The sequence below is a fragment of the Callithrix jacchus genome, chromosome 19, assembly GCF_049354715.1.
Source record: "Callithrix jacchus isolate 240 chromosome 19, calJac240_pri, whole genome shotgun sequence".
In the NCBI taxonomy this organism is placed as follows: Eukaryota; Metazoa; Chordata; class Mammalia; order Primates; family Cebidae; genus Callithrix; species Callithrix jacchus.
This window is the reverse complement of record NC_133520.1, coordinates 41,598,043-41,615,482: the sequence shown is the minus strand read 5'-3', so window position 1 is coordinate 41,615,482 and position 17,440 is coordinate 41,598,043. Positions and strand designations below refer to the sequence as shown.

The following is a 17,440-nucleotide window of genomic DNA, read 5'->3' as shown; positions in this document are numbered from 1 at the left end:
GGCTTTTGTACTTCATTCTCTTGATATAATGTATTGCATTGATTGATTTGCATATGTTGAACCATCCTTGCATCCCTTGGATAAATCCTACTTGGTCATAATGAATAATTTTTCTAATGTGACACTGATTTTGGTTTGTTACCATTTTGTTTTAGATTTTTACATCAATGTTTATCAGGGATATTGACCTATAGTTTTATTTTTTAATTTGTCTTTTTCTGGATTTGGTATCAAGGTAGTACTGGCCTCATGGAATGAGTTTCAGAGTATTCCCACCACTTCAATTTTTTGGGATAGTTTGAGTGAGATTGGTATTAGTTCTTCTTTAAATGTTTGGTGAAACTCAGCAATGAAGCCATCAGGTCCCAGGCTTTTCTTTGCTGGGTGACTTTTTATTATGGCGTCAATCTCATTACTTGTTATTTGTCTGTTTAAATCTTAGATTCTTCATGGCTCAACCTTGGTAGGTTCTACAGGTTTAGGAATGTATCCGTTTGATCTAGGTGTTCCAATGGCGTCAATCTCATTACTTATTTGTCTGTTTAAATCTTAGATTCGTCATGGCTTAATCTTGGTAGGTTCTACAGGTCTAGGAATGTATCCGTTTGATCTAGGTGTTCCAATGGCGTCAATCTCATTACTTGTTATTTGTCTGTTTAAATCTTAGATTCTTCATGGCTCAATCTTGGTAGGTTCTACAGGTCTAGGAATGTATCCGTTTGATCTAGGTGTTCCAATGTACTGGCATATAGTTGCTCATAGTAGCCTCTAACGATCCTTTGAATTTCTGTGGCATTGGTTGTAATGTCTTCTTTTTCATCTTCAATTTTATTTATTTCAGTCTTCTCTCTTTTTTTCTTAGTCTGGCTAAAGGTTTATTGATTTTATTTATCTTTTCAAAAAACAAATTTTTCCTTTCATTGATCTTTTTTATTGTTTTCTCCATTTCAGTTTAATTTATCTCTCCTCTAATCTTTGTTACTTCTTTTCTTCTATGAATTTTGGGTTTGGTTTGCTCTTGCTTTTCTAGTTAAGATGCATTATTAGGTTGTTTATTTGATGTTTTTCTACTTTTTTGGTATAGGCACTTATAGTTGTAAACTTCTCTCTTAGTAGTGCTTTTACTGTATTCCATAGGTTTTGGTATGTGTTATGTTTCTATTATCATTTGGTTCAAGAAGTATTTCAATTCCTTCTTTCATCCTTGCCTGTTGTCTGAAGTGTAATTTCCTGCCCTTCAATTCCTCCTTAATTTCTTCACTGACCCACTGGTCATTCAGGAGCATATTGTTTAAATTTGATGTGTTTGAAATAGCTATCAGAATTCCTCTTGTTACTGACTTCTAGTTTTATTCCATTGTGGTCAGATACTTTATATTTTCTGATTGTTTTAAGACTTGTTTTGGGGTCTATTATATGGTCTATCCTTGAGAATGATCCATGCGTTCAGAAGAAGAATGTGCTCTCTACACCTATTGAATAAAATGTTCTGTAAGTATCAATTAGGTCCATTCAGTCTATAATGGAGATTAAGTCCAATGTTTCTGTGTTGGTTTTCTATCTGGATAATCTGTCCCATGCTAAAAGTGGGGTGCTGAAATATCTGGCTATTATTGTACTGGGGTCTATCTCTCTGTATAGCTCTAATAATATTTGCTTTGTATATCTGGACGCTTCAGTGTCAGTTGCATATATATGTACAGTTGTATATATATTTACAGTTGTTATGCCCTCTTGCTGAATTTACTCCTTAATCATTATATAATCACCTTATTTGTCTCTTTTTATGATTTTTGTCTTGAAATCTATTTTTTCTGATGTAAATATAGCTACTCCTCCTATTTTGTATTTCCTGTTTGCATTGAATATGTTTTTCCATTCTTTTATTTTCAATATATTCATGTCTTTGTAAGTAAAGCATGTTTCTAATAGGTAACAGTTTGTTGTCTTGTTTTTTAATCCATTCAGCCACTCTATGTCCTTTTATTGGAGAGTTTAGTCTATTTGCATCCAATGTTACTCTTGATAATTAGGGAAGTACTCCTGTGATTTTGTTATTTGTTTTATGGTTGTTGTGTAGTCTTCTCTTCCTTCTTTCCTTCCTTTCTGTCTTCCTTTTAGTGAAGGTGATTTTCTAAGGTGGTATGTTTTAATTTCTTGCTGCTTTTTATTGTTTGTGTAGCTGTTGTATGTTATTTGATTTCAGACTACCATGAAGCTTGCAAATAATTATAGCTTATTTGTTATAAACTGATGACACACTGATTGTCTAAATGAATGAGATCAATTTTAAAAGAAAACTGGTAAGAATTCTACACTTTAACCTTGTTCCCCTGCTTTTAAACTGCTCATTGTTCCTATTTACATCTCATTGTACTGTCCATGCCTTGAAAGTTGTTGTAGTTATTATTGTTGATTGGTTCATCTTTTGGTCTTTCTACTTAACATGTGAGTAGAATTTACACACAGCGATTACAGTGTTTAATAGTCTATGTTTTTCTGTATACTTACAATTAGCAGTGAGTTTGGGGCCTTCAGATCATTTCTTTTCACTCACTAATGTCTTTTTCTTTTAAATTAAATATCTCCCTTTAGCATTTCTGGTAGGACAGATCTGGTGTTGATGAAATCCCTCAGCTTTTGTTTGTCTGGGAACATCTTTATTTGTCCTTCATGTTTGAAGGATATTTTCACCAGATATACTATTCTAGGGTAAAAGATTTTTTCCTTCAACACTTTAAATATATCATGTCACTCTCTCCTTGCCTGTGAAGTTTCCACTGAAGAGTCTGCTGCCAGACGTATTGGATCTCCATCGTATGTTAGTTCTTTCTTTTCTCTTGCTGCTTGTAGGATCCTTTCTTTATCCTTGACCTTTAGAAGTTTGATTATTAAATGTCTTTGGGTTAAATCCACTTGGTGTTCTTTTTGTACTGGTATTGATGTGTTTCTTGAGGTTTGGGAAGTTCTCTGTTATTATCCGTTTGAATAACCTTTACACCCCTATCTCTACCTACTCTTTAAGGCAAATAACTCTTACATTTGCCCTTTTGAGACTGTTTTCTAGATCTTGTAAGCACGCTTCATTATTTTCTATTCTTTTTTCTTTTGTCTTCTCTGGCTGTATATTTTCAAATAGCCTGTCTTCAAGCTCACTAATTCTTTGTTCTGCCTGATCAATTATGCTAGTAAGAGACTCATACATTCCTCAGTATGTTGATTGCATTTTTCAACTCCAAAATTCCTTTCTTTTTAATTATTTCATTCTCTTTTTTATATTTATCTGTTAGGATCCTGAATTCCTTCTCTGTGTAATCTTGAATTTCTCTGAGTTTCCTCAAAACGGCTATTTTGAATTCTGTGTTAGAAACACCACATATCTCTCTTTCTCTGCGATAGGTTACTGTTGCCTTATTTAGTTCATTTGATTAAGTCATGTTCTTCTGGATGGTATTGATGCCTGTGGTTGTTCACTGGTGTCTGGACATTGAAGAGTTAGGTATTTGTTGTAGACTTCAGTGTCTGGGCTTTTTTTTAACCTATCCTTCTTGAGAAGGCCAGGTATTCAAAGGGACTTATGTGTTGTGATCTAAGTTTTTGGTCACTGCAGCCATATCAGCATTAGGGGGGCACCCCAAGCCCAGTAATGCTGTGACTCTTTGCAGACTTATGTAGAAGTACCACCTTGGTGGTCTTGGAAAACTTCTCTGAATTACCAGGCAAAGATTCTTGTTTTCTTCCCTTACTTTCTGCCAAACAAATGGAATCTCTCTCTCTTTCTCTCTCTCTCTCTCTCTCACTCTCTCTCTCTCTCCTGAGCTGCCTGGAGCTGGGGGAGGGGTGACACCACACCCCTGTGGCCACTAGCACTGGGACTGCACTAGGTCAGACATGAAGCCAGCACAGCGCTGGATCTCACCCAAGGCCTGCTGTAACCTGGCTACCACCTACGTCCACTCAAGGCCCTAGGACTCTACAATCAGCAGGTGGCAAAGCCAGCCAGTCTTGTGTCTTCCTTAATGACCATAAGTTCCCCCAGTCCCCATGTGGGTCCAGCGGTACCATATGGGAGCCAAGGCCTGGAATCAAAAACTTTAGAAAGGTGTTCTGTTCTTCTGCAGCTGAACTGGCACCCGAACCACAAGACAAAGCCCTTTCCACTCCTCTCTTCCCTTTTTACAAACAGAGGAGTCTTTCCCCGTGGCCACCACCACCACAGGCACACAGTGAGTGCTGTCAGGCTACCATCAGTATTCACTTAAGGACCAAGGGCTTTTCAGTCAGCTTGTGGTGAATACTACCAGGCCTGGGACTGCCTTTCAGGGAACTTGGTTCCCCTCTGGCCCAAGGCAAGTCTACAAATGCTGTCCAAGAACCAGTGCCTGGAATTGGGAACCCTACGAGCCCGCCTGGTACTCTACTCCACTGTGGCCAAGCCGGTGCCTAAGCTGAAGACAAAGTCCCTTTTACTCTTCCTTCTGCTGTTCTCAAGCAGGAGTCTCTCTTTGTAGCTGCCCCAGCTGGGAATGTGCTGGGTCACACATGAAGCTGGCACATCTTAGAGTCTCATCCAAGGCGCATGTACTACTTAGCTGCTGTTTATCCAGGGCCCACGAGCTGGCGATGAATCCTGTCAGGACTGAGGCCTTCCCTTCCAGGCCTTCCCTTTCTGCCCCAGGGTGTGTCTAGAAATGTCATCTAGGAACTAGGGCCTCAGGACTGCCCAGTGCCCATTCTACTGTGGCTGAGCTGATATCCAAGTTGCAGGACAAAGCCCTTTGTACCCTTCCTTCTCCTCTCCTCGAGCGGAAGGAAGGAGTCTCTTTCATAGCTGTGAGCTGTGCTGCCTAGGGTTGGGAAGAAGTGGCACAAGCACCCTATTAGCTACCCAGGGTGGTGTCTCACTAGTTGCATGCCACCCCTGTCCACTGCCTCCAAGCCCAGCACAGCACTTGTCTTGCCTAGGAGTTGCAGTCCTTGTGACCTAGACTATCTTTCAAGTGTATTTACGACTCCAGAGAACTTGAGCCTGTGATGGCAAGGCTTGCCAAAACTTATGTTCCAACCATGAGGATGAGCAACTCCCTCTGGCTAGGGATGGTCAAAATGTTCCCTCTGGGGGTATCATTTGAGTTCTACCTGGTGTTGCTTTCCACTGTGACAGGGTGGCACTGAATTCCAATCAAAAGTCCCGCAGTCACTGTACTCTGTCTCTACAAAGCACACAGATTCTTTTTCTGCACCATGCAGCCACTAATGAGGGATGGGGATGGGGTGGTGTTGGCAATTCAAGACTGTCTTTCCCACCTTCTTCAGTGTCTCTTTCCTTGACATGATGTTAAAAGCAAATACTGTGATCACTCACTTGAATTTTGTTTCTTATGAAGTTGCTTTTTTTGGGTAGATAGTTGTTAAATTTCATCTTCCTATGGGGAAGATGATTGGTGGAGGCTTCTATTCAGCCATCTTGTTCTGCCTCCACCCTCAAACTAGTTTTTTAAAGAATTTGAATCAACTTGTATTAACTTTTCATCCTGCATCTATAATTTTTTATTAGTTCCAGGAGTTTTTTTTTTCTGTTCTTTAAGGTTTTCTAGACAGTCATTTATGTCATCTGCAAACAAAAACCAGTTTTATTGATTCCATCACAATCTGAACACCTTTTATTTCACTTTCTCATGTCAGCTAGCATCTCCAATGCTATGCTGAATAGAAATAATGAGAGGAGACATCCCTGTTATGTAGCCAATCTTAGGATGAGAGCATTTAGTTTCTCACTATTAAGTTTCTGTATGTTTTCTTTAGACTCTTTTTATCAAGTTGAAGCAGGTCTCCTCTGTTGCTAGTTTGCTTAGAGTTTTTAGCATGAATGAGTGTTCACTTTGTCAAATGCTTTTCCTGCATCTACTATGAAATGACTTTCCTTCTTTAGCCTGTTAATTTGGTCGATTACATTAATTGATTTTTGAATATTGGACCAGCCTTGCATACCTGGACTAAATCTCATTTGTTCATGGTATGTAATTCTTTTTACTCATTGTTGGATTTGAAAAGTCTGTAGCTTTCCTCTCTTGTGATGTCTTTGTCTGGTTTTGGTATTAGGGCAATGTTGGCTGGCCTCATAGAATGAATTGGGAAAAATTCTCTCTGCTTCTGTTAGAAGAGTTTCTAGAGAATTGACATTATTTGTTCCTTAACTGTTAGCATTCACTAACCTAAAAAGAAAGTCACTGGGCCTGGTGTTCTGTTTTGGAAGATTATTAATTATTGTTCCAATTTCTTTAATAGATATAGCTTCTTATGTGAATTTGACTTCTAGTTTAATTACACTGTGGTTTGAGACCATACTTTGTATTATTTCTATTCTTTTAAATTGTGTTAAGGTGCATTTTACGGCCCAGTACATGGTGCATCTTGGTGAATACTCATGTGGGCCTGAGAAAATCATGTATTCTGTTGTTAGATGAAGTCGTCTATAAGTATCCATTAAATCTGGTTGATTGATTAGTTCAGCCATGTCCTTACTGATTTTCTGCCTGCTGGATGTGTTCATTAATGATGGAGAGGTGATGAAGTTGCAAGAGATAGTAGTGGATTTTTCTACTTCTCTTTGCACTTCTATGTTGTTAAGACATATATGTGGCAAAACTAGTTTTAAGAAAACATGGAAGGCCAGGCGCAGTTGCTCACACCTGTAATCCTAACACTTTGGGTTACCAAGGTAGGAATATTGCTTGAGCACAGGAGTTCAAGGTCAGCCTGGGCAATGTAAGGAGACCCTGTCTCTTAAAAAAATTTGTCTATAGATGTAATTCACCACATAAAAAGAACCAAAGACAAAAATCGCATGATTATCTCAATAGATGCAGAGCTGTTTGACAAAATTCAATAGCCCTTTATGCTAAAAACTCTCAATAAACTAGGTATCATCAGACATATCTCAAAATAATAAAAGCTATTTATGACAAACCCACAGCCAATATCATACTGAATGGGCAAAAACTGGAAGCATTCCCTTTGAAATCTGGCACTAGACAAGGATGCCCTCTCTCACCACTCCTATTCAATATAGTATTGGAAGTTCTAGCCAGAGTAATCAGGCAAGAAAAAGAAATAAAGGGTATTCAGTTAGGAAAGGAGGAAGTCAAATTGTCCCTATTTGCAGACAACGTGATTGTATATTTAGAAGACTCCATTGTCTCAGCCCAAAATCTCCTGAAACTGATAAGCAACTTCAGCAAAGTCTCAGGATACAAAATCAATGTGCAGAAATCACAAGCATTCCTATACACCAATAACAGACTTAAAGAGAGCCAAATCAAGAAAAAAACTGCCATTCACAATTGCTACAAAAAGAATAAAATACCTAGGAATACAACTTACAAGGAACGTAAGGGACCTCTTCAAGGAGAACTACAAACCACTGCTCAAGGAAACAAGAGAGGACACAAACTGATGGAAAAACATTCCATGCTCATGGTTAAGAAGGATCAATATTGTGAAAATGGCCATACTGCCCAAAATAATTTACAGATTCAATGCTGTCCCCATCAAGCTACCTATGACCCTCTTCACAGAACTGGAAAAAAACACCTTAAACTTCATATGGAACCAAAAGAAAGCCTGCATAACCAAGTCAATTCTAAGCAAAAAGAACAAAGTTGGAGGCCATCATGCTACCTGACTTCAAATTATACTACAAGGCCACAGTAATCAAAACAGCACGGTACTGGTACCAAAACATAGACCAATGGAACAGAACAGAGGCCTTGGAGGCAGTGCCACACATCTACAACCATCTGATCTTTGACGAACCTGACAAAAACAAGCAATAGGGAAAGGATTCCCTGTTTAATAAATGATGTTGGGAAAACTGGCTAGCCTTGTGCAGAAAGCAGAAACTGGACCCCTTCCTGACACCTTACACTAAAACTAACTCCAGGTGGATTAAAAACTTAAACATAAGATAAAAACCCTAGAAGAAAACCTAGGCAGTACCATTCAGGACATAGGCATAGGCAAGGCGAAAACACCAAAAGCATTGGCAACAAAAACCAAAATAGACATATGGGATCTAATTAAACTCCAGAGCTTCCGTACAGCAAAAGAAACAATCATTAGAGTGAACCAGCAACCAACAGAATGGGAAAAAATCTTTGCGATCTACCCATCTGACAAAGGGCTAATATCCAGAATCTACAAAAAACTAAAACAGATTTACAAGAAAAAAAACAAACCCATTTAAAAGTGGGCAAAGGATATGAACAGACGCTTTTCAAAAGAAGACATATATGAGGCCAAGAAACATGAAAAAATACTCATCATCACTGGTCATTAGAGAGATGCAAATCAAAACCACACTGAGATACCATCTCACGCCAGTTAGAATGGCGATCATTAAAAAATCTGGAGACAACAAATGCTGGAGAGGACGTGGAGAAATAGGAACTCTTTTCCACTGTTGGTGGGAGTGTAAATTAGTTCAACCATCGTGGAAGACAGTGTGGTGATTCCTCAAGGACCTAGAAATAGAAATTCCATTTGACCCAGCAATCCCATTACTGGGTATATATCCAAAGGATTGTAAATCATTCTATTATAAAGACACTTGCACACGTGTGTTCATTGCAGCACTGTTTATAATAGCAAAGACCTGGAACCAACCCAAATGCCCATCGATGATAGACTGCACAAGGAAAATGTGGCACATATACACCATGGAATACTATGCAGCCATAAAAAATGATGTCCTTTGTAGGGACATGGATGACTCTGGAAACCAGTATTCTCAGCAAACTGACACAAGAACAGAAAATCAAACACTGCATGTTCTCTCTCATAGGCGAGTGTTGAACAGTGAGAACACATGGACACAAGGAGGGGAGCATCACACACTGGGGTCTGTTGGCAGGGACTTGGGGAGGGACAGTGGGGGGTGGGGAGTTGAGGAGAGATAACATTGGGAGAAATGCCAGGTATAGGTGATGGGGATGGAGGCAGCAATCCACATTGCCATGTATGTACCTATGCAACAATCCTGCATGTTCTTCACATGTACCCCATCCAGAACCTAAAGTGCAATCAAATATATATAAAAATAAAAAGGATTGTTTTCCTTTGGGACCAGAGTGAAGAATAACAAAAACAATGTGGCAGTCATTGAATTTTAATGTTAGTTGTCTTATCCAGATTTCTATTGATAAAAGTTAAAAATGTTTTAAGGATGATAAATATCAGCACTGTATAAAATGGATCAGAAGATGGAGAGATCATTTTATTTTATTTTCTTTCTCTACTTAGGACCTGGACTATTGTGGTACCAATGACAAAAGATGATGCACTAAAGGATATTAGAGGAAACCAAGTGACTTTTCAAGATTGCTTTGTTGCAGATTTTCTTATTCTGTTGACTTTTCCTATATTAACTATACCTGAAATTCCTGGTTACTTACCAATCTCTTCACCCCGTGGTAGTCAACTAATTGCTTTCCGTGATTCTTGTGTTTTCGCATGCATTGTTTTGGTAACTGATAGGGAGACCTTTCAAACAAATGATTCATTCCGTACTTGGACGAGAATCAGAGTGCCTCCAGACATTCTGAGTGATGATGAAAGACAGAATGTAACCGGTGTGACTTTATCACGAGATGGAATAATTTTTCATATAAATGGTGCTCTTTACCTAAAAAGTTTTCATGGATTTATAAAAATGGGAAGAACTGTAAATCTTCCCGATGATGGAATTGCCGGCATTTCATCAAGAAAATGGTGTTGGGTCAAATATTTATTCAAGGTTAGTAAGTGATACTTTATATTTTATAAATATATTTACCATACCATTTATTCAGTGATAAAGAGAAACTTGCTATGCAGCTTTTTGCCTAGTTGTTTTATCTAAGCCTGTAAAGAGCTCGAACTCAGCTTCTCAGAGACCTCTTTACAGTAGAGATACACCCCAAAACTAAAAATAAAATAAAACTTGTATGTTATTATGCAGTTCACTCATAATATGGGAGCTTTGTTTTACCTCGATATGGGCAAAAGACCCAAAATTTTTTCCCCAAACAAAGGTCATATGGACTCTCCAGAATGAATAATGTGTTTTTGTTACATGTATAGAAAGTGTAATGATCAGGTCAGGGTATTTGGGGTATCCATCTCCTTCAGTATTTACCATGTCTATGTGTGGGCATCATTTCCTCTTTTCTAGTTACCTTTAAATGTTAAAAATATTGTTGCTAAGTGTAGGTACCGTGGTCTCACTATAGACAAATTAGAAACACTAGAACTTACTTCTATAGAATTGTATGTTAGTTAGATACATAACATTGGAACTTATTCTTCTATTTAACTGTGTATCCGTACCCACTAGGCAACCTCTCTTCATACTCCCTCCCATGCACCCACCCTCCCCAGACTCTAGTATCTATCATTCTATTCTGTTTCCTTGAGATAATGGATTTTACCTTCCACATATGAGTGAGAACATGTAGTATTTGTCTTTCTGTGCCTGGCTTATTTCACTTATTGACCTCCAGTTCCATCTATATTTCTGCAAATGACATAATTTTGTAATTTTTATGGCCAAATAGTATTCCATTGGGTATATATACCCCATTTTCTTTATCCATTCATCCACTGATAAACATTTATGTTGATTCCGTGTCTTTGCTATTGTGAATAGTGTTGTAATAAACATGTAAATACAGGTGTCTCCTTGATAATACTGATTTCTTTTCCTTTTGATAAATACCCAGTAGTGGGAATGCTGGATTGTATGGCAGTTCTATGTTTCGTTTTTTTTGAGAAACCTCCATACTGTTTTTCATAGTGGTTATACTAAATTGCATTCCCACCAACAGGGCATATGAGCTTCCTTTTCTCTGCCTCCGTGTCAGCATCTGTTGTTTTTGTCATTCTAATAATTGCCAGCCTGGGCAGGATGGCTCACACCTGTAGTTCCAGCACTGTGGGAGGCCAAGGTGGGATGATTGCTTGAGCGTAGGCATTAGAGACCAGCCTGGGCAACATGGTAAGACCCCCATCTCTAAAAAAATAAAATAAAATCATGTATTTTTTAGTATTTCTATGTTGTCCCCTATACTGGTGTGTAAAACAGAATACAGCATTGTAGGATGGCAGGTGGCTTCTGTTGTTTTTGTTTTATTTTTAATGAAAGTTATAAATATGTCATTGTATTATCTTACGGCCACCGTCATTTCTGGTCAGAAGTCAGCTATTATTTGCATCATTGTTCTCGTGTATATAATGAATCTTTTTCACTCTAGTTGCTTTTAAGATCAGCTTTTTACATTTGGTTTTCTGCAGTTTTACTATGTGCCTAGATGTGATTGCCTTTGTATTTATCCTACTTGAGGTTTAGTTGAGTTTCTTGGATTTCTGGGTTTATGTCTTTCATTAATCTTGGAATGTCCATGGCTATTATCTCTTCAAATGTTTCTTCCACCTCATTCTCATTCTCTTTTTCCTCTCCTACTAGGATTCCAAAAACACCTGTATGAGACCATTTAATATCGTCTCACAGATCTCAAGTGACCTGTTCATTATTTTTTCCTTGTTTTGTATTTCAGCTTGTATGCATGCTATTAACCTGTCTTCAAGTTCACTGCTCTTTTCCTCTGCTTTTTCCAGCTTGTTGCTAAATCCATCTGGTCTCGATCTCTTGACCTCGTGATCCACCCGCCTCGGCCTCTCAAAGTGCTGGGATTACAGGCTTGAGCCACCGCGCCCGGCCCCATCTGATTTTTTTTTAAGACAGCGTCTCACTTTGTCAACTAGCCTGGAGTGCAATGGCAAAATTACAGCTCACTGCTGCCTCGAACTGTTGGCCTCAAGCAGTCCTCCCACTGTGGCTTCCCAAAGTGCTGTGATTACAGGCATTCCTGGCCTATTTATTTATTTATTTATTTATTTAGAAGGCATTTTGCTCCTGTTGCCCAGGTTGGAGTCCAGTGGTGCAATCTTGGCTCACAGCAACCTCCACCTCCCAGGTTCAAGTGATTCTCCTGCCTCAGCCTTGCAAGTAACTGAGATTACAGTCGTGCACCACCATGCCCAACTAATGGCTAATTTTTTTATCTTTAGTAGGGATGGGGTTTTGCTATGTTGGCCAAACTGGTCTGGAACTCCTCTAATTATTTCTTTATTCTTGATTTTTTTTTTTTAATTTCTAGCCTTTCCATTTTGTTCCTTTTTATCATTTCTGTGTCATGGCTGAAATTCCTCATCTCTTCACTATCTTTTCCACTAGACTCTTCAGCATTTTTATGATAGTTGTTTTCTCTTTAGACATTCTTGGTACCTTAGCACTGACAACATTCCAGAGATCTCTTTATACTTTACAGTGAAGCCACTGACCTTCGACGTTCTTGGGAGAGCTATCTCTGCTTTACAACCTAGCTGCCAGCTTTCGGGTCATTGATCATATGATCGTTTTTGATCAATTATCTTTCCTTTCTCATCTGACTCTGAATTTCGGTGCACTGGGGAATATCTTCATCTTCCTCTCTTCCTCCCCTTCTTCTGCCCACTCCACACTTCCCTCTCCTTTTCCCTCTTCTTCTCCTCTGCCTCCTATCTCCCTGTCCCAATCCTGTCAGGGAGGCTGCTTTAGACTCTGAGTAGAGGCCACACATGGCTCAAAAAAGTTCCTCTCCACTCTCCTATCCCACTCCAAGTCATGGAGCTGAGAATTCATAGTGTGGATGGGTTTCTCTCATCCCCTTGATGCATGCCCCTTTCCTGCCTTCAGAGAGTTACTGTCTTACATTTTTAAGAGACCTTGAATGCTTCAGAAGGATCTTTCACCTCACCTGCAGGATTATGCTGAAGCATTAAGTGGAGTTATGTGGGAAAGAGTTTGTGGGTGAGAGTGAAAACTCACTCCTTGTCTGGGAATCCTTGGAATTCTCATCTGTCATGTTTATGACATGTTCCTCTTCCCATCTCTCTGACAAGAATGAGAATGGCTCTTTCTTCTATGAAGGCTCATCATTTTGTTTCTATTTCTTCTTTAAGGATTGTTTCACTCATTTCCAGCAACGTAAGCTCTATACTTAAAATTGAATCCACATTTAGCAAAATGACCTCTTACCCCACATTGTGCCTTTCTTTGATTACCAGTTTGATACCTGCCTTCCTCCTGTTTCAGAACACACTAAATATTTGTACATTAAGTAAAATGAGGACAAGATGTGTTCAAAATACAGAAATTATATTTTAAGTAAAAATCCCTAAGAATTAGAGCGGTGGGGAAAGGAGACAGAGGAGAAGGGAGGCCTTGGACTCCTTGATAAAATACGGCCCACCGAGTTTCAGGCACAGCAGTTTCTGAATACCCTTCCCATCTAACAGCCTATGTCCATAAAAGGGTAGAATTTGTTTGTCTGAGGTTTTAAGTTTTCTTTTCTCTTTATCTGGTAACCAAGGAATCTAGAATTGCAGAAATGAGTTACCGTTTGAAGAGATCTTGTATGTTGACCTTAGTAAACACCAAGGTCCAAGGGGCACTCCTTGCCAGACTGATAAATACATAAAGAAAGAGAAGGCCAATGTGCTTAAAAGATTTAAAAGGAATTAAAATGTTTTTATTCCTACTGATCGAAACAATTTATGAAAAAATAAAATTATTGGTATAATTTTTATGGTTATATTTAATATGATAAATTTCTATTAAATGTATTCCTATGCCTGAAATATTATTCAAAAATATATTGAAACAAATCAAACCTTATAATTTAATTTTTTTTTTTTTTTGAGGCAAAGTCTCACTCTTGTCCCCCAGCTGGAGTGCAATGGCACTATCTTGGCTCACTGCAACCTCGACCTCCCAAGTTAAAGTGGTTCTCCTGCCTCAGCCTCCCTAGTAGCTGGGATTATAGGTACCTGCCACCACCCCCAGCTAATTTTTAACTTTTGTAGAAATGGGGTCTCACTGAGTTGCCCAGGCTGGTCTCAAACCTCTGACTTCAAGTGATTCTCCTGCCTCAGCCTCCCAAAGTGCAAGGATTACAGGCATGAAACCACCACACCTGGTCTGGATCTTTTAAATATAGCAAATTGGAAGATGGAAATTGTTAGACTTTGGGAGTTAAGTTATGAGGACACAAAGGCATAAGAATGATACAGTGGACTTTGGAGACTTGCGGGGGTAGGGTGAGAGACGGTGAGGGATAAAAAACTACACATTGGGTACAGTATACTCTGCTCGGGTGATGGATGCACCAAAATCTTAGAAATCTCCACTAATGAACTTATTCATGTAACACCACCTGAACACCCAGAAACCTACTAAAGTACAATTTTTAAAAAATAAAATTTTAAAAAGAGAAATTGTTAGACACACCTCTAAAATCGAATATTTTCTTACCATTTTTCATTTTGTCACAGACTAAAGGAAGAAGAAGCAACTTGGCAGTCTGGACAGAAAATGAAATTTACCTCGGATATATTCTTCTTAAATTTGCCAGATTAGTAACTGCCACAGAACTGAAAAATATCCTAAATCTACCAGTAACTGCCACTCTGACTATCCACTCTGTTCAGTATACAGGACACCCTCTGGACATTGCTGTGTTTTTAAATTATTGCATTACGTGTACCGTCACCAAAAAGATTTTCTTAGTCATATATAATGAAGATACGAAACAGTGGATTTCCCAAGACTTTACATTAGATGCCCCTATTGACAGTGTTTTCCTTCCAAATTTTATATATTCAGCACTGCCAGGATTTATACTATGGAACAAGCATAGTATCTACTATTATTACAATAATTTCACCTTTACCGGGATTTTGCAGACACCTGCAGGACATGGAAATCTATCAATGCTATCAAATGGCAGCATTATTCATGAAGTTTTAATAGGTAAGGCGTTCTCAGTCTACTAACATTATTCTAGATTTCATTATAGACCCCTTCCTTATAATGATGTGACACTTCTTAATTACCAACATGCAGCGCTCTTGACAGCCAAAGGTGCGCTTCTTATCACCTGCAAATGAATCGACTTTAAATTCAAGTACTGTTAACTATGATCTCACAGAGCAAAAGGGCAAACTCAGTTTCTTTCCGCAAGGGAAAGGGGAGCTTCGTTTTGGTCAATCAGCAGATTCTAACTAAGCAATTTATGTATACATTGTAGTGTGTAGGAGGTGCTGTGGTATTGTGTTCATTTCCTGGGGCTCCCATAAAAAAAGGACCACAAACTGGATGACTTAAAACAACAGAAATGTGTCATTTCACAGTTCTGGAGGCTAGAAGTGGGAAATCAAGGTGTTGATAGGGCCATGTTCCCACTGAAACCTGGAGAGGGAGGTTTTGTGTTATAAAGCACAAATGAAGCAAGTTCATATGTGTTTTTTAAACAACCATGAGCCACAGTGATAAGAAGACAAGATTAGAATGATACATTGGGGATAGATTTTAGAGGATGTCAGATTCCCAGTTTCAATGTAGTACTGAAGGTCATTCAGAAACAATGAAATGTAACATGCTCAAACAATTCATAAGTGTATGAAGTCTGAAGTTAAAGGCCATCTCTCACCATTCTCATTTCCGGAATAACCGACTATTAAGAAACTCCTGTGAGGCTGGGCGTGGTGGCTCACGCTTGTAATTCCAGCGGTTTAGTAGGCCAAGGTGGAAAGATCACTTGAGCTCAGGAGTTTGAGTCCAAACTGGGCAACATGGTGAAACCTCATCCCTACTAAAAACTTAAAAACTAGCTGGGCATGGTGGTACACACCTGTGGTCCCAACTACTCAGAAGGCTGAAGTAGCAGGATCCCTTGAGCCCGGAAGGTCAGCAATGCAGTGAGCCTTGTTCACATCACTGAACTCCCCAGCCTGGATAACGGAGTGAGATCCTGTCTCAAAAAGAAGAGAAAAGTTCCTGTGAGTTGGTCCAGACTTTCAAACAAGGAAATACTAAATATAATGGGCATATTTTCAAAACAATACCTATAAAACTAATACCATTTTAACTGCTGTGTAATGCACACTATTGTCTAATGGGGTGTAGATAGATATTTAGACAGATATTAGGCTTCAGTTCTTTTGCTGTTACAAATAATGCTGAAGAAAATATGCATATGTACATACACCAATACAAGTATTTCTGTAATATAAATTACTGGACATAGAATTCCTGAATCAGAAATTACAAATATTTTAAAAGTTGATAAATCCTTCTCATTTACCCTCCAGCAAAATTTGTCACAGTCTAAACTCCCCCAAAAGTATTTGAAAATGTATCATTTTTATATACTCTGTTTAACAGTTACCAATTATATAGAAGAAAAATGTGATTCTCATTTTATTGCACATATTTTTTATAATTAGATGTTTAATCTAGTTTCATAAATTCATTGGCCATATCCTTCTATGAATTTTTTTCTTGTCATTTCCTTATTTCTTTTTTTTTTATATATATACTTTAAGTTTTGGGATACATATACAGAATGTGCTGGTTTGTTACATAGGTATACACGTGCCATGGTGGTTTGCTACACCCATCAACCCATCATCTACATTAGGTATTTCTCTAAATGCTATCCCTCCCCTAGCCCCCGACACCCTGACAGGCCCTGGTGTCTGATGTTCCTCTCCTTGTGCCCATGGGTTCTCATCGTTCAATTCCCACTTATGAGTGAGAACATGCACTGTTTGGTTTTCTGTTCCTGTGTCAGTTTGCTGAGAATTAAGGTTTCCAGCTTCATCTATGTCCCTGCGAAGGACATGAACTCATCCTTTTTTGTGGCTGCATAGTATTCCATGGTGTATACATGCCACATTTTCTTTATCCAGTCTATCATTGATGGGCATTTGAGCTGGTTCCAAGTCTTTGCTATTGTGAATAGTGCTGCAATAAACATACATGTGCATGTGTCTTCATAGTAGAATGATTTATAATCCTTCGGGTATATCCCCAGTAGTGGGACTGCTGAGTCAAATGGCATTTCTGGTTCCAGATCCTTGAGGAATTGCCACACTGTCTTCCACAATGGTTGAACTAATTTACACTGCCACCAACAGTGGAAAAGTGTTCCTCTTTCTCCACATCCTCTCCAGCATCTGTTGTCTCCTGACTTTTTAATGATCGCCATTCTAACTGGAGTGAGATGATATCTCATTATGGTTTCGATTTGCATTTCTCTAATGACCAGTGATGATGAGCTTTTTTTTATATGTTTGCTGGTGGCATAAATATCTTCTTTTGAGAAGTGTCTGTTCATATTCTTTGCCCACTTTTTGATTGGGTTATTTTTTTCTTGTAAATCTGTTTTAGTTCTTTGTAGATTCTGGATATTAGCCCTTTGTCAGATGAATACATCATGAAAATTTTCTCCAATTCTGTAAGTTCCCTGTTTATTCTGATGATATTTCTTTTGCTATGCAGAAGGTCTTTAGTTTAATTAGA

General features: G+C 38.5%; 1 protein-coding gene across 9 annotated transcripts in view; it reads left to right on the top strand.

The window, feature by feature from the left end:
- Window positions 1-17,440, top strand: part of CATSPERE (catsper channel auxiliary subunit epsilon) — a 147,614-nt gene that overhangs the window by 65,440 nt on the left and 64,734 nt on the right. For all 9 annotated transcript variants that reach the window (XM_035280412.3, XM_035280413.3, XM_035280410.3 and 6 more), the window contains 2 exons: window positions 9,301-9,793; window positions 14,410-14,887. In XM_035280412.3, the coding sequence (XP_035136303.1) occupies window positions 9,301-9,793; window positions 14,410-14,887 (971 nt within the window). The remainder of the gene's footprint in view (window positions 1-9,300; window positions 9,794-14,409; window positions 14,888-17,440) is intronic.